General features: G+C 34.6%; 1 protein-coding gene across 1 annotated transcript in view; it reads right to left on the bottom strand.

Annotated features, from left to right (window-relative positions):
* LOC103603208 (A disintegrin and metalloproteinase with thrombospondin motifs 20-like) overlaps positions 1-18,582 on the bottom strand; it is a gene marked incomplete at its 3' end in the record, with an annotated part of 102,853 nt that overhangs the window by 49,461 nt on the left and 34,810 nt on the right. Inside the window, exon 4 of the mRNA XM_008587706.1 lies at positions 3,644-3,903. Within this exon, the coding sequence (XP_008585928.1) occupies positions 3,644-3,903 (260 nt within the window). The remainder of the gene's footprint in view (positions 1-3,643; positions 3,904-18,582) is intronic.

Raw genomic sequence — 18,582 nt, 5'->3', positions numbered from 1 at the left:
ATTTCTATATCATGGCACTCAAACATTTTGTTAAACTGTTGAAAGCAAAATAAAAAGATAAAGAAGCCAGTAGAGTAGTTTACTTTGTGCAGGATGAGGTTAAATAATTCCCTCTCTAAATTGTGTATATAATCCACTTGCTCAGTGCTGAAAGCATTCAGCTATTTTCCCATTATATCTAGAGCTCAGCACACAAAAACTCGCTTTCATCACTTTGAACTTCTCTTTAAAAGGCTTACTTACTATCATATTCCAAATCTAAATCGCATTTTCTTGTCTTTTTCCTAAATTACTATGATTGGAACATTACCAATAATCCAAGTGTGTATGTTTGAATAACTGCAGTTAGTGCCTTCTAAAAAAATTAGGAAAAAATATGCAAAACCTGAATGGCTCCTTCCTCAACTGGAAACATCTGTGGACACTTATGTGGTAACAGCATTCCTCTTCCACATTTAGAGCAACTTTGGAAACGGACTTCACAAGTAGAGATAAAACAAGTTGGACTAGATTTGATAAACTGTATGTAGTATGACCAACTGTCCCAGTGTGCCCAGGGCTGAGGGGTTTCCAAGGATGTGAAACTTTTAACACCACAACTAAGAAAGTCCCAGCAAAACAAGCACTTTGTCACTCTTTAAATTTCCTTGCACCGTTAGCATTGTTTATATCCATGAATATAGCTGTGATCACTGTTTTTTGCCAATAAAACAATACGTTTCGAACCATGAATTCTGCCGACTTTCCTATATCCTCATTTGAACATTTTTTCAATTAGAGAGAAGAAAAGAATGAAGTACTACATCTAGGTAGTTTACAAGTCATCTGAAATTTGGCCTCTGAGGAGGAAAGAAAGCATATATAAGACAAAAATCCAAACTACCTCAAAGGAGAGACTTACTCTCCTGAATTTTTCCTCCTACCCCACCTACATTTGGAATGTTCCCCTCTTCCTCAACTCTGCCACATCTATTTCCCTGCAAACAAGAGCTTAATGCAAACCAGGTGGCTGCATCTACAAACGTCCTGTCAACTGAAATCTGCTCTTTCTAGGGGGAATGAAAATCTAGCAAACAATAAGTACATGCACTTGTCTGTTGTTTCAAGCAATCTCAGATGCAGATCTGACTTTCAGGTCAAAAAGCCTGCTTTGGGCCGGCCCGGTGGCGCACTGGATAGTGCGCCGCTTGGGAGCATGGCGGCGCTCCCGCTGAGGGTTCGGATCCCATGTGGAGACCGGTTCCCGCTCACTGGCTGAGCGCAGTGCGAGCGCAACACCGAGGGTTGCAATCCCGTTGCCGGTCCCCGGTACGGGCGCGACACAGAGGGTTGTGATCCCGTTACCGGTCAGTAAAAAAGACAAAAAGGAAAAAAAAAAAAAAAAAAGCCTGCTTTGCCCTCAATGAACTATGGCTTTAAAACTCCTAGGACAACTTCAGTTATCTCAAGGTATGCCACAATATCTTCTAAACAGTGATGATACTGATATTTATAGATAACAAAACTTTTCTGAGGACAATGATGTCACCAAAAGTGCCTGTCACCATTCCAGAATTACTCTTGGAAAATTACAATTGTGTTCCTTTTCTCCTTCTAGTCAGTATTCCCAAGTCACTGACATTACTTATCTGTCATTTACCATGCTTCAAAACCTGTTGCATTTATAAAAACTAATATTTTCCTTCAGTATCTCTCCCCACCCAATTATCTCAATGAATGCCATTTCCTTTAAGCATGTTCAATTGCAAAGTTCATCCCAGTGTTCCATACAATTGCTAAAATTTCTTACATATCAATTGACATCCTACACATCATAGTTCCCATGAGAATCCCTTCACAATGAGTACGCCATACCCACACCTAGACAATTATACATCCTGATAATAACATGCCTAGATAACAACACATCTAGATAATTACTTTGAATTCAGAAATAAAAACTTAAAAAAAAAAGTCACCAGGATAAATTTCTATCCATAGCACTTGTTTTAGTCCGTTTTGTGTTGCTATGACAGAAATACTTGAGACTGGGTGATTTATAAAGGAAAGAGGTTTATTTGGCTTACGATTCTGGGACAGCTGCATCTGGCACAGGCCTCAGGCTGCTTCTACTCATGGCAGAAAGCAGCAGGCAGCCAGTGGGTACAAGCAGATCACATGGCGAGAGTAAGCAAGAGAGAGGAAGAAGGCGCCAGGGTTTTTCTAAGCAATGAACTCTCACGGGAACTAATAGAGCGAGAACTCACTCATTACTCCCCCCTCCCCCAGGGAGAGCATTAATCCATCCATGAGGGATCCGCCCCCATGACTCAATCAGTTTCCAACACTGCCACATTGGAGATCAAATTTCCACATGAGTTTTGGAGGGGACAACACATCCAAACTCTATCAGCACTGTTGTCATTTTAAAAATTCAATTCATGTAAATAAAATGAGTGTCTACATTACACAATTTCAGTAAATCATTTTGGATCATCTATATTTTTCTTTATCACAATGTACTGCGTTCTGAAAAAAGTATTACTTTTACTTTAACCAAATATTCATTCATTCTTTCTTTCAGCATCTACTTATTGAGCACCTACTTTGTACCACAAACTGTGTTTGGGCACTACAGACCATTGTACAATCATAAGAATTTAAGGTAAAATGTAATACATAAGGAAAATGACAGGATGTTAGGATCTTCAAGTCACAGTGAATATAATTGGAAATATCTTAGCTAAGGGAAATTTACAATGTCCTATAGATGTGTCCTGGCCAGCTCTTTTCAACAAAGTTTGCCTGAATTCTTTATATGTGAATAGAGGTACTTGCAGACATGAGACATGTTCCAAATACCTTGAGTCTATATAAACAGGTGACCATATAATTTTTTAACTAAACCAGGATACTTCTGGGGATGAAAGGGGGTGCTTTTTATTAATTACTCCAAAACAACAGGCCTAAATTCAGGAATATCCCAGGAAGTATGAGATATACATATATGTGTAACCATATACATGCACATACGATATAATGTGTTGCCACTAACACAGAATTGGTGCTCTTCACTAGCACTAAAACTCTATTCTGTTCATATTGCCACCGCCACTGCTTGACAGAGATATTAACATCAGATCAAGAACTCTTATAGCTACTGTGATCTTATATTCCAAATTTGCTAAAGCAGCTCTATTAGCAGTAGCATATCCCTTTATCCCCATAAATACACTTATAACTTAAAATGAGTCCCAATTTCTGATTTGGAGCATGTGGCCACTGTAAAAATAGTATCCCCTCCACTCTATGCAGATATAGGATGAGGTTTTAAAATACAGATACAAAGAGCAAAAAAAAAATCAATGTGACTAAGATATTCCCTGTCACTAGAGGGCAGAAGTCACTCATGTGATGAGGTAAAGGATAATTCAAGCATTTTCTATAAGTGGTTTTAGAGATTTTAAAATGTTTTAGAAAATTGTTCAAGTAACAGAATGGGATATCTGCTATATGTCTAAAGTAAATTTCAATAAAATATTATTTTTGGCTTAAACCTAAATATCTAGAGTTTGGAAAAACTTTTTTTTTTTTATTAAATGTGGAAAAAACTTTAAGCTAAACATTTTAGGAAACATAAAAGTAAACTATTAGGTTTACTTACAATTGACATCAGGGTTAGTACATAGTGCTGCAAATTCTGTCCATGATGATGAGCCATTTTTGCATCAGCTGTAACCATAACTTCCACGTATCTTGGATATGATAAAAAACGTTTTTTCCTGGAATGTAACTGACTTCTTTCATCTTCCAGTGATATATTTTTTGAAGGGTATGCTGAAACTATTTCCTCCTTGATAGTAAGATCTTCATTCATGTTGCTGTAGTTATGAAAGCGTAAAGTAGTTTTCTTTATTTGACTTTCTGGGGGGAAAAAAGAATATAAGTAGAGCCATTAAATTGGATGAGACTAAAAGTATTGCAAAAAATAGAATAGCCAAAAATGTTTAATACTTACACATCTGCTTCCAATGTGGAACAATAAAAGGACAAAGAGAAATAATTATTTAAAACAGTATTGTATATCATTATCATGAGCATTACTATTCGTAATGATAAAAAGCTTGCAATACATTCACATTTCCATAGATTTCACTAACAAAACTGTATCTAAGTCTTATTTTAAAAGGTATGACTATTCTAAAACATTTATTAACCACTGGGTAGATAATAAAAATATCATGGGGTCCCTATGTTTTTCTCAGTAGGTAAACTGGGTCCCCAAGTCACCAATGGCATTTAATCTCATTACAGAGGAAAAACATTTTGCAAGGTGAAACTTCATAAAATGTAAAACAAAACAAACTTTTCTTATATAACATGTGAAAATCACCAAGAACAACAGAAAATTAAGCCATGTAACAATAGGTGGCTATTCAAACCCAGAAAGACAAATGTTGATATAAACCTTATAATATTTGATTATATAAAATACCTGATTATGTTTGCTTATATATAAATACAGCATGAAAAATTATTGAACATTTAAGATTATTAAAGCGACTACTATTAAGTCCTATGCATTTACATCTTTATATTTAAATTCTTGATTTTCTTTCCTACTGGAAAAAAACTGATAGGCAGCATGGGTGCTTCTTCTACTTTCCTCTCCTTCATTTTGTTCCTCTCCCTTCCCCTTTACCTCTTTCTTCTTTTGCTAATTTTTCTGTCAATTGTTTGATGGTAATACTTTCAACAGAAAAATGGACCAAAGGAAACAGGTGAGAAGAAATAAAAGATCCTGGGTAGTTCATAAGCCAAATAATCAATATCAAAATAATCACTAATGAAGACTTAGTTGTACTGTAAGGATTAGACATAAACTATATTTCTTTATTAAAACAATTCATTTCATTTAAAATATAAATGCCATGCTATGTTTATAAGAAAGAAACTGAAGTATTTAAACATTAAGTGTCCACAGATGAACTTCTTTTTCTAACTCCTAAAATCATCCAGCTTTTAATATTACTATGTTCTTAGGTTTCAAAATTTATCTCAGTGGGAAATTATAGAAATTTGACAAACTGTACAGTCCTAAAACTTTTTTTATTTTTTTTGTCTTTTGTCTTTTTCCGTGTCCGGCAACGGATCGCAACCCTCAGTGTCTCCCCCGTACCGGACCGGGGACCGGCAACGGAACCGCAACCCTCGGCGCTGCTCCCGCGCCTCGCTCAGCCAGTGAGCGGGAACCGGTCTGTATGTGGGATCCGAACCCTCGGGCGGGAGCGCCGCCGAGCTTCCCAAGCGGTGCACTTATCCAGTGCGCCACCGGGCCGGCCCCTAAAACTTTTTCCTAACGTCTTTCTCCTACGGTAATTCAACCACTAAAATATTCATGACCAATTATTGGACCCAAGTGGAGATTCTGGATATATCTGATATATACAAATCTCAGAAATACCAGGGAAAAGATAAATACGCATGCTTTGATTTATTTGTTCATCCATTTCATTTATTCAAAATAAACACTTACTGAGTTCCTAATCTACGTAAGGAAACATTTAGAAATTGCAGAGAAAATAACACCTCATAAAGCTTACACTCTCATGGGAAGAGACAAAAAATAAATGAGTAATATATTTAAACATAACATTTCAGGTAACTTAAGTCCTTCAATAACAATTCAACCAAGAGACCAAAAAAAAAATAAAAAAAGTGATTCTGTCTATAAGAATGACTAAAATGAGAAAAAACCCAATAATACCAAGTGTTGGTACAATCACTTTAAAAAGCTGTCTGGCAATTTCTAAGGAAAGTTAGACATGCCTCAGCCCTATGATGCAGCAATTCCACTCCTCAGCATATATCTAAGAGAAGGAAAACATGTCCATAGAAAAATTTGCATAAGTTCACAGCAAGACAACTTGTGCAAACCAATGAAATACAATAGAGAGCCCAGAAATAAACCCTCAGGTATATGATCAAATGATCTTTGATGAGGGTGCGGAGATCACTCGATACACAAAAACTAACTCAAAACAGATTGAAGACCTAAAAGCAAGAACCCAAACTATAAAACTCCAAGAAGAAAACATAGTGGAAGTGCTTCATGACATTAGACATGATTTTGGGGTATGACAACGAAAGCAAAAATAGACAGATGGAATTACATTAAACTCAAAAACTTCTTGTGCAAAGGCCACAATCAACAGAGAGAAAGAGCAACCTATGGATTGGGAGAAAATATTTGCAAACTATATATTTGGTAAGGAGTTAATATTGAAAATATATAAAAATTCCTACACCTCAACAAAAGAAAAATAAATGACCTGATTTAAAAACAGGCAAAGACGTGAATAAACATTTCTCTCAAGATGTTATAAAATGGCCAAAGATGCTCACCATCTCTAATCACTAGAGATCTGCAAATCAAAACCACAATGAGATATCACTCCATACCCATTAGGATGGCTACTATTAAGCGCGCGCACACACACATGCATGCACACACATATACATACTGTTAAATGCTTTAACATCTCGTTGACCTTTAAATCATTACAATGTACTTGTTTTGTTACTGTAATTTTAAAAAGTAAAATATTATTTTCAAAAATAGTATCTATTACTATCTTTAGGCCAAACATTTAATCTCATTACCTTTTTTTTGGTATTTATACCTAAGCCACGTAACAAATGATAAAGTGACTTTTCCAAATACCCTACATAAATGGCCATTATTCAAAGCATGTTTGCCAATTTAATTACAAAATTTCTATGCAATGCTTCCCTTTCTATTCATGTTCCATCAAGTCAAATGTTAAGATGATGTCTCATCCTTTATTAATAACAAGTGTATTATGACCCAAAACTAATTTAGACCAAACCAAACTACAAAATCATGCACATCATGCAATGATAATTTGCTTGCTGAACATAAAATACTTAAAAACTACATCAGTGAATATAACTCTTATAAAGCATGATTTATTCTAAAATACAAGGAGAATGTTAAAAATTAATAATTCATATGAATATAAGCTACTAAAAAATTATTGTTAAACAGTAATGTAATCAGAAGCCCAAAATTCTACTTGAATGTCCTCCTGGCACCTCATATTCAAAATATATAAAAGTGAATTCATCATTTTCTTCTCCCATCCCCAGTTTCCCTATTTCTATTAATGTGAGTTATAGCCTCCCAATACCCATATCTCACACTCAAAACTGCACACCACCATTGGGCTCTTCTATCTTTCCTTCACCCTTTGTCTCTAGTCACCAAGTTTTGCCATTTCTCCTTCAAAATGTTCTTTGTATTGCTCCTCTTGCAAACAATGTTCTTGCCTCTAAACTCATTCAGGTCCTTCTCACCTTAGAACAACATTAATCATGAATGCAAAATTAAGCACAAAGTCTCCCAGTCTTGTAGTCTCCAATCTCTTGTCCCTCCCATTCATCCTTCTTTTATGTCCAAAAAGATTCACTTTTAGAAACATCCCTATTGTCTTATCCTCATTCAAGATGAGATAAAATGGATACTCATTGCCCATAAAAGTCTAAGCCCCTTCCCACCAGCTCACCATTAAATATAATCACCACCATCGAGACTGAGAACACGGTTGAGCAATGCATTCTGCCTTTACAAATGCTCATGGATATTCATGGAAAGAAGAAAAAAGGATTAGGATGAAGAAAGGAAGAATCACGGAAGAGGGAAATGAAAAAAAGAAAGAGAGGGAGGGAGATAAAAGAAAGGACTATACTGAGGAAAAAACAAAAGAGTTTATCAGGACAGAACTTCAGGGTAGGGGGAATAGTAACTGCGGTGTACAACAGAAGCAATTCAAAGACAGATAAGTTGCCTTTGACTTTCCTAATATCAAGTACAATATTGATGCTGGTGTCTATACATAGGCTGGAATTGATACTAATGCTCTCTATTTGACCAGACAAGGAAACATTTTACACTTCTCCACTAGCACATACCCATCCATTTTTTAAATCAGAGCATAAAATCAAATGAAGTTTATTGTAAGCTATCAACATTTCAAACCACTTGTTAAATGACCCACAGCTCAAAGAACTGTGTGTCCCTTGAAATAAAGTGTGACCATATTAAATATATTGTGAAATCTAATTTATAATTTCTCATCATTTAAACTGTTTTCTGGACCTATGATATGTCCTATGTTGCTATACTATTGAGTTTTCTTATTAATATTACTATTAACAGTAGTAATAAACATAATACTTACTGTGTGCTTACTATGTATCAGGTACTGATACATTTAACATACATAATCTCCTTTAGTATTAACAAAAACTCAATGCAGTAAGTACTGTTATTACCCTTGTTTTATATATGAGGAAAATGGGGAAAAGGAAGGTTAAGTAAACTGCCCATGGTAACACAGCCAATAAAACATAAATCTAGAACATACTTACTTTTAAAATCAGTAGCATTCCATAACATACAAATGTATGAAAATCTACAGTCCTCTATGATTTCTCAATAATTATTAGAAATCTCAACTACTACTTTGGAATTATGGCTCAGAGCTTATAAAATATTTTACAGTGCTTTATTTAAATAGTTTCACAAGTTCATAATTAGAGCCCCACTTACTAGTAATAAACTTACATAAGGTTAGGGCCAGCTAAAACTTGAAACAAAAGAATCATTACGTCAAAATATTTTACAGTGCTTTATTTAAATAGTTTCACAAGTTCATAATTAGAGCCCCACTTTCTAGTAATAAACTTACATAAGGTTAGGGCCAGCTAAAACTTGAAACAAAAGAATCATTACGTCATTAGTCTTCCTTGCAACCCTGAATCAGTTACTATTACTGTGCACTTTTTAAAACACAGAGACATGTGACACAGGTTAAGTGAAATATCAACAGCCACCAACTGAATAAGTGGCATAACAAAGAAATGAAATCAGATTTCCTCAATCTCAATCATTACAGTTGAATTCCACATCACATGGCTCTTCTAAAGGTCGTGTGTGGTAATACATTCAGAATGTTGAGAATTTAGTAACCAGAGTCATAATGGAAAATGCTATTTCCTAGAAGATTAAAAGAGGAAACTAGCTAGTTGTATTCATGAAAGTATGAGATCTAGTCCTCCCTGCATTACAGAAGCATAGAGCTGAGCCAGGACTTGCATATAAAGGCTTTTAGCTCGACTTGTGTTGAAGAATTGAGACAGATCTGTTAGTATCCTTTCATCCAGTGGCCCTGAAAGGAAAAAGGCGGCACTGGAAACCCCCAAGTCACTCCCATCAATCCTGCATACGCCAAAAAATTCTAGTTTCTTCCACTATGTGTGCTGACAGGACAAGGGAGCACACTGGTCAAGTGTCAGAATAAATACCTTCTTCTTTCACATTCTCAAGAAGCCAATTTATGCGGCTTGCTCTAAAGATATGTAAACAGATTTCCCTAACAATCCCTAAATCAAGGATTCTTGCGTAGATCAAGAGTTGAAAACAAGCACACATTCATTCATAAATTCAAAGCCTTTAAGGTTTTTTTTTTAACAGAAAGGAACACGCACCTGCTGTCTCCAGTTTTTGCCATTCCAACCTCTATACTTGAAGGGCATAAAAGAAGCGAAAACCTGTGTAGCCCTTTGCATTTTACAAAGTGCTTTTCCACATCTTCAAATCATATCCCTCATCAGAAATTCTAAACAAATACACAATCAGAAGAATTTAAATGGACAATTATATGTATAGCCATGTGATGTTCCAAACTCCTACTTGAATACTTATTGAAAAAATAGGTGTTTGAAAATCTTGTAACAATAAATTAAATCTACGCCCCAGCATTTGAACATGTAAATGAAGGTAACACTTCATTCTTTAAAAATCATTTATTCTGAATTCACACTGAACACTGATATCTAGTCAGTTAATCTTACAAATGTGTGTGGCTGCTGAAATTAGAATACAGTGTAGAACTGTTCGAACTGACAACAGTGCATGATTCTATCATATTAATCTTTTCCTATTTTGAGATAAGCCTTCATGGCAATTCATCTCCAAACCATGTCCACTTGCTATGATTTAATAGTAGGAAACATATAACTCTCCCTTGTATTTCATTTGTTTGCTTCTTTTTGGCAGCAAGCTGGTAGAGGGATTGAACCCTGACCTCGGTGTTAGCAGCATCATGCTCTAACCAGCTGAGCTAATCAGCCAGCCCTGTTTTTCAAATGTTTACATGAGTTGCTCCTGAGCCATATTATCCAACAATCTGACCCATATTTGTGATATCGTTCCAGCAATACTGTGAGGTAATTTTAAGTACTAAGAATCCTAAAATGCTTCCCAAAACATAAAGTTTATTCAAAGTATGCATTTATAAGTATTATAACCTCTATTTGCTCTATCAATTCAAATACTGGTGTAATACTATTTTAACACTATTATTAAATAACTTGATGAAATATTAGTATGAGCATTTGCTATTATGTTACTGTCATTTCTGACACATATTTTTGAAAAATAGTCATAATTGAAATCTAAAATGTAATCTAAGCTTATGCTGTAATTCATTCTTTATTCTAATGCTACTCTGGCCATTATAATTTATTTCGTAAACTACATCTATTCCCCCTATTTCTGTAATTCCTGAAACAGCTTTTGACTAAAAACAGAATTTTCACAAGAAATGTTCATTTAACCTTTAATATTTTCTTTTTTTTTTTTTTCCTTTTTGTCTTTTTTCATGACCGGCAACGGATCGCAACCCTCAGTGTCGCGCCCGTACTGGACCGGGACCGGCAACGGGATCGCAACCCTTGGTGCTGCGCCCGCACCTCGCTCAGCCAGTGAGCGGCCGGTCTGTATGTGGGATCCGAACCCTCGGCGGGAGCGCCGCCGTGCTTCCCAAGCGGCGCACTTGCAGCAGTGCGCCACCGGGCCGGCCCTAACCTTTAATATTTTCATAAAAGATTTTTAAAAATAAGAAATAAAGATATTTTCCAAAGTAAATTTAACATTAAAAAATGTAAAGATCTAATTAAAAGACAGCCACTAAATAAAAATAAAATGTAAAAATTAAAATTTTATGTGATATCTTTATAGTACTTAATATCTTTATTATAGAATCAGTTTGTTCACATTGTTTTTGTCAGCTAAGTCCAATATTTTATGACTTTGACAAAAATGGGGGAAAAAAGTCAAACTTTGAAATTATTTATAGATTGAACTCTTATTTTCAAACAGATATTTTGTTATTTTATGCTACATCCCAGAATTTCATAAATCATTTTTTAAATTAATGATTTTGTCAGTCTTATTTAATACCAGGAAGTTAATCTAGCACTAGGTACAACTGAATATGTGCAAAAGAAGTTGCAGACTGCAAACTGACAGGTCAGAGTGGGAGAGAGCTGCTTTTTCCCTTCAGCTTTCTGGCTCTCTTCCAAGGGAGAAAACCCAAGGAAGAAGCCTTCTTGGGGTAGGTCAAGAGGTCTGGGATGCTCTCCACATGAAACAGTATATCTGCTGCCTGACCTGACAATGAGTCCAACTCTCATGCCAGCAGTAATAATTTCACAAAGTGTCGAACACAGGCTGGAGCCAGCCAAGAACACGAACAATCTTCCTGATGCACTTTCCCCTGCATTTTCTCTCTGTGAGAGCATCCCAATCTTATGTCTCAATGCCTTTAAATAGGGCTGCTTCAGATGGTGCAATTCTGAATCAGATTCTAATTGCAAATTGGGCTGACCAGTTAGCTCAGGTGGTTAGAACACAGTGTTATAACGCCAAGGTCAAGGGGTCAGATTCCCATACTGGCCAACTGCCCCTCCAAAAGAAAGTAATTGTGAATAAGTAGAATCTTTACTTCCTTTTCTAGAGGAAAGCATCATGTGGCTAAACAGTACAGAGCCAAAGGTTCAAATTTACTTCACTAAACATTTGCAATTATGTGTATGGTAGACCAAAGGAAAACTATAAAATGAGCTACATGGCTGATTAGTGATCTAATACTTTAGATAGAAAAATTTATATTTCTTGCTCTCCCCAAATCTATTGATTTACTTTCACTGCTTTCCTTCACTTGGTGAGTAAATCTAAATTAATACTGACTGTATAAAGCGAAAATGATGTCCCTACACAGCTCATATCCTGTGGCCCATCATTTTAACCATTCCCTTCAATAGATCTTCATCTTCCTTACTCTTTTCCTATGCAATAAGAAAAAATTACAAACCAAATTTATTCATGAACACAGATGCAAAAATTCTAAAGAAAATATTACTAAATCCAGTCTGTCAAGACAACAAGGTGGACTTGACATTTGAGAATTAATCTGATTCGTTATATTAACTGAATAAAGGGGAAAAAAAATATGTTCACCTTGGTACATGCAGGGAAAAAAATTCAACAATCATTCATAATAAAAATTCTCAGTAAACCGGAAGGATAGAGGAACTTCCTTAATTAGATAAAGGGTAACTAAGGAAAACCTACATCAAACATTGTATGTATTAGAAAAGGTTGGAAGCTTTCCTTATAAAACTGGTAATGAGGCAAGAATTTTCATTATTGTTATATCTATGGACTGTTCTAGAAATTCTAGCCAGTGCAATAAGGCAAGAAAAATAAAAGGTTGAAAGACTGAAAAAGAAGAAATAAAACTATCTACATAATAATCTATGTAAAAAATCCAAAAATATCAACAGATAAACTGTTAGAATGTGAATTTAGCAAGTTTGCTAAATATAAAGTCAATATGAAAAATTATCTGCATTTTTATGTAGAATAAATAATTAGAAAATGAAATTTTTAAAACAATGTTATTTACAATAGTGTCAAATAAACCACCAAATACCCAGAAAGAAAAGTAACAAAAGAAGTACAAGACCTCTACAAAGAAATCTGTAAAATATTATTTGGGAAATTAAAGAATAAATGGAGTACATAACATATTGATGGATGAGAGGACACAATATTAGGAAGATCTAACTTCTCCACCAATCTGATTTAATGATTCAATGGAAACCAATCAAAATCCATTTTTTCTTTTGTGGAAATCAACAAGCTGTTTCTAAAATTTAATGTAAATTTAAAGGAATAGCCAAGAAAATCTTGAAGAATAAAGTCATGGGCTACCTCCCACTTATCAAGACTTACAATAGAGCTATAATATTTACAATGCAGAGTAGTATTGACACAAAAATGGGCAAATAGACAAATAGAAGAGAATACAATGTCCAAAACAGATCAGCACACAATGTATGGATACTTTTCTGAATAAATATATATTCTAAGGTAGTTTTAATTCTTATGAAGTATCTCAATTAACTTTTACAACAAAATAAGGCTTATTTACACTGCTTCTGATAATTTTATTGCCTACTATTTTTGTATTTTGACAGAAAAAATAAACAAAAGTTTGAAATTACTGGTAAATTGAGCTATTATTTTCAAAGTGGTATTTTATTTCATTTTATTTAATGCTATATGACAAAACTTAATATATCACCTTTTTTGATTAGTCCCCAACAAGAAATGCCTAAAAGATAGTTCATGTAGCTCTCCTTTGTAATACCTAAGTTATGTAAATTTTATTCATACAAATATTCTCAAACCCATTTCAATTAGCACAACAATTGTTAAGGTCATCTATCACCTCTACTTTGCAAAATCCAATGATCAGTTCTAAATCTTCATATTCTTTGAATTCGCAACACCATTTAGCCAAATGTTCAGTCCTACCTTTTTGAAAATCTTTCTTTACTTCATTCTGGGGCACACATTTCTCAGTTCTCTTGCTATCACCATGGCCTATACTTTTCAATATTCCAAGCTGATTTCTCCTTATCTCTCCAACTGCTAAACATTAGCATGCCCCATAGTTCAGTCCCTTAGATTTTTTTCTCTTCTATATCTAGTCCATTCCCCAATCTCATTCAACGTTCTATCTTTAAATATCATCTATATTTTTATTCCAAAATTATTATCTCAAGACCAGACCGATCTTTCGACCTTCCACTCATTTATTCTATTGCTTATGTAATTTTTCTCATTTTGTGTGTCTAACAGGCTCTTCAAACTCAAAATGTCTAAAACCTAACTCCTGATATTTCTAAACCTGTGGTTCCCAATACATCCCTATCTCAATAAATGAGAAACTCCATCCTTCCATTTGCTCAGGTAAAAATCCTTAGAGTAATCCATGACATAGCTCTTACTCTAAACCCTAACCTACAACCAAACAACCATGAACATCTATACAGTATCTGACAACTTCTGACTATTTTCATGGCTACTACTTCTAATTCAAGACCTCATCATTTCTCAACACAATTGTTGCAGTATCTTCCTAATTGGTCTCCTCACTTCTGCCCTTGTTCTGTTAGTCTTTTCTCCATATAACTATCTGAGCAATACCTCTAAAATTTAGATTGAAAACACCTTCTCCCATTCTGTAGGTTGTTTCTTCACATTGTTGATAGTATCTGTTGCTGTGCAAAAGCTTTTCAGTTTGATGTAGTCCCATTTGTGTATTTTTGCTTTAGTTGCCTCTGCTTTTGTAGTCTCACTCAAAATGCACTGCCCACTCCCATTTCACGTAGCATTTTCCTATGTTTTCTTCTAATAGTTTCACAGTTTTGGTCTTAAATTTAGGTCTTTAATCCATTTTGAGTTGATTTTGTATATGGGCAGATATAGGAGTCTAGTTTCAATCTTCTGCATGTGGATATCCAGTTTTCCCAACACTATTTATTGAAGATGTTGTCTTTTGGCCACTGTATATTCTTGGAAGCTTTGTCAAAAATTAGTTGGCTGTAAGTGCATGTGTCCCAGGCTCTCTATTCTGTTCCATTCATCTATTTGTCTATTTTTATACCAGTATCATATTCTTTTGGTTACTTGCATTAGTCCATTTATGTTGCTTATAACAAAATACCTGAAATTGGGTGATTTATAAAGAAAATGAAATTTATTGCTTACAGTTTCTGAGGCTGGGAAGTTCAAAGTCCATCTGGTGGTAACAGTGACCCACGAGTCTCACATTGCAAGATGGTGCAAGCAGAGAGAGAGAAAGACAGACTCTCCTCTCCTTTTAAAGCCCTCAGAACCATACCCCTGGCCACCATTTTTCATCCATTCACTACTGCACGGTCCTACAATCCAATCACCCCTTCAGAGTTCCACCTTTCAATTACCACAATAGGATTTCCCGCCCTCTTAACAGTCACAGTGGGGGCTATGTTTCTAATACACAAAACTTGGGGGACACAATTCAAGCTTCAATGAGTTTGGGGGGTACATAATTCAATCCACTACATTACTATAGCTTATAGTATATTTTGAAGTCAGGAAATGTGATGCCTCCAACTTCGTTCTTTTTGTTCAAGATTACTTTAGCTATATGGGGTCTTTTGTGGTTCCATACAAATTTTTAGATCATTTTTCTATTTCTGTGAAAAATGTCATTGGTATTTTGATAGGGATTGCATTGAATGTGTAGATTGATTTGGGTGATATGGATATTTTAATGATATTAATTCTTCCAACCCATGAATATGAGATACCTTTCTATTTATTTGTGTCCTCTTCAATTTTTTTCACCAGTGTTTTATACTCTTCATTGTAAAGGTCTTTCACTTCCTCGGTGAAATTTACTCCTAGGTATTTCTATTTTTTTTTCTTTTTTGTTACCTATTGTGAAGGAGATTATTTTCTTAATTTCTTCTTTGGCTATTTCAATATTTATGTATAGGAAGGCTATTGATTTTTGTGTGTTGATTTTGTATACTGCCGCTAAGCTGAATTCATTTATTAGTTCTATTAACCAGTTGGTGGAGTCTTTAGGGTTTTCTATGTATAGAATCATGTCATCGATAAATAAGGATAGTTTGATTTCCTCCTTCCAATTTGGATGCCCTTTATTGCTTTCTCATCTTGTCTTATTGCACGGGCTAGAAATTCCAGTTTTATGTTGAATAAGAGTGGGGAACGGGGGAATCCCTGTCTTGTTCCAGATCTTAGAGGAAAAGCCTTCAATTTTTGTCCATTCAGTATGATATTAGCTGTGGGTCTGTCATATATGGCCTTTATTGTGTTGAGGTACATTCTTTCTACAACTAGTTTGTCGAGTGTTTTTATCATAAAGTGGTGTTGGATTTTCTCAAATGCTTTTTCTGCATCTATTGAAATGATCATGTGGGTTTTTTTGCTTCATTCTGTTAATGTGATGTATCACATTTACTGATTTGCATATGATGAACTATCCTTGCCTCCCCAGAATGAATCCCACTTGATCATGGTGAATGATCTTTTTAATGTGCTGTTGGATTCTGTTTGCTAGTATTTTGTTGAGGGTCTTTGCATCTGTGTTTATTAGGAATACTGGTCTGGAGGGGTTTTTTTTGTTGTTTTTGTATCTTTTTCCAGTTTTGGAATAAGGTTAATGTTGGCCTCCTAGAATGAGTTTGGAAGTATTCCCTCCTCTTTAGTTTTTTGGAAGAGTTTGAGAAGAATTATTATTAATTCTTCTTTAAATGCTTTATAGAATTCAGCAGTAAAGCCATCTGGTCCTGGGGTTTTCTTTGTTGGGAGACTTTTTATTACTGCTTCACATCTTATTACTCATTACTGGCCTGTTTAGGTTTTCTAGTTCTTCATGATTTAACCTTGGCAAGTTGCATGTATCTAGGAATTTATCCATTTGTTTTAGGTTTTCCAGTTTGTTTAAATATAGTCAGTTTTTCATAGTAGTTTCATATAATCCTTTGCATTTCTGTGGTATCAGTTGTAATGTCTCCTTTTTCATTTCTGATTTTATTTGAGTCTTCTTTTTTCTTCATTATTCTAACTAAAGGCTTATCAATTTTATTTGTTTTCAAAAAACTCTTTGTTTGATTGATCTGTTTGTTTAATTTCTAATTCATTTATTTCTGCCCTGATCTATGTTATTTCTCTTTTTACTGATTTGGGGATTGTTTTGTTCTTGTTTTTCTAGTTCCTTGAGATGTAATGTTCCTTTGTTTATTTGAAGTCTTTTTTCTTCTTTGATGGAAGTATTTATTGCCACAAACTTCCCTCTTAGAACTTCTTTTGTTATATTTCATAGGTTCTGGTATGTTGTGTTTTCATTTTCATTTGTCTCCAGGAATGTTTAATTTCTTTTTTGATTTCTTCTTTGACCCATTCATTGTTTAGGAGCATGTTGTTTAATTTCCATGTATTTGTATGGTTTCTAGTGTCCCTTTTGTTGTTGATTTCTAGTTTTATTTCATTGTGGTCAGACAAGGTAGCTGATATGATTTAATTTTTTTTTAATTTGTTGAGACTTGTTTTGTGACCTAACATAGGAGCTATTCTAGAGAATGTTCCATGTGCTGCTGAGAAGAATGTATATTCTGCAGCTATCGGATGAAATGTTCTATAAGTGTCTGTTAAGTAGGCCTATAGTAGAGATTAATTCTAATGTTTTCTGGTTAATATTCTGTATGGATGATCTGTCCTTTGCTGAAAGTGGAGTGTTAAAGTCACCAACTATTATTGTGCTGGAGGCTATTTCTCCCATTCGGTCTAATAGTAATAGCTTTATACAACTGGGAGCTCTGGAGTTGAGTGTGTATATATTTAGAATTGTTATATCCCCTTGTTAAATTGATACCTTTATCATTTAAAATGACCTTCCGTATCTTTTTTTACTTTCCTTGGCTTGAAGTCTATTTTATCTCATATAAATGTAGCTACTCCTGCTTTTTTTGGTTACCATTGCATGAAATATCTTTTTCCATCCTTTCATTTTTAGTTGGTGTGTGTCTTTATAGGTAAAGTGAATTTTGTGTAGGCAACATATTGTTGGTTCTTGTTTTATAATCCACTGAACCATACTGTGTCTTTTAATTGGGGCATGTAGTCCACTTACATTTATAGTCTCTATATATTTATATAGGGACTTGTTACTGCCATTTTGTTATTTTTTTCTGGTTGTTTTGTTGATCCTTTTTTCCTTTTTTCTTATTTTACTGTCTTCCTTTGTGATTGACTAGATTTCCCTAGCAGTATATTTCAATTTCTCGCTATTTGTTTTTAGTATGTCTCATAACTTTTTATGTCATGGTTACCATGAGGCTTACAAAAAATATGTTATAGTTATAACAGATTATTTTAGACGAATAACAACTTAATTTTGATATCTAAGAAAATATCAGACAGGGGGCTAATATCCAGAATATATAAGGAACTCAAACAACTCTTCAGCAAAAAAACAAATAACTGAATTTAAAAATGGGCAAAGGACTTAAACAAACATTTCTCAAAAGAAGACAAACAAATGACCAACAAGCACATGAAAAAGTGCTCCACATCACTAATCATCAGGCAAATACAAATTAAAAACACAATGAGATATCATCTCACCCCAGTTAGAATGGCTATTATCAACAAGTAAAAAATTAACAAATGCTGGTGAGGATGTGAAGAAAAAGGGACTCTCCTATATTGCTGGTGGGAGCATAGATTGGTACAGCCACTGTGGAAAATATTATGGATGTTCTTCAGTGAACTAAAAATAGATCTACCCTATGACCCAGCTATCTCACTACTGGGTA

This window comes from Galeopterus variegatus, unplaced genomic scaffold (assembly GCF_000696425.1).
Source record: "Galeopterus variegatus unplaced genomic scaffold, G_variegatus-3.0.2 Scaffold4502, whole genome shotgun sequence".
Classification (NCBI taxonomy): domain Eukaryota; kingdom Metazoa; phylum Chordata; class Mammalia; order Dermoptera; family Cynocephalidae; genus Galeopterus; species Galeopterus variegatus.
Note: the sequence above shows the minus strand (reverse complement) of the source record. Positions and strands in the feature narration are given on the sequence as shown.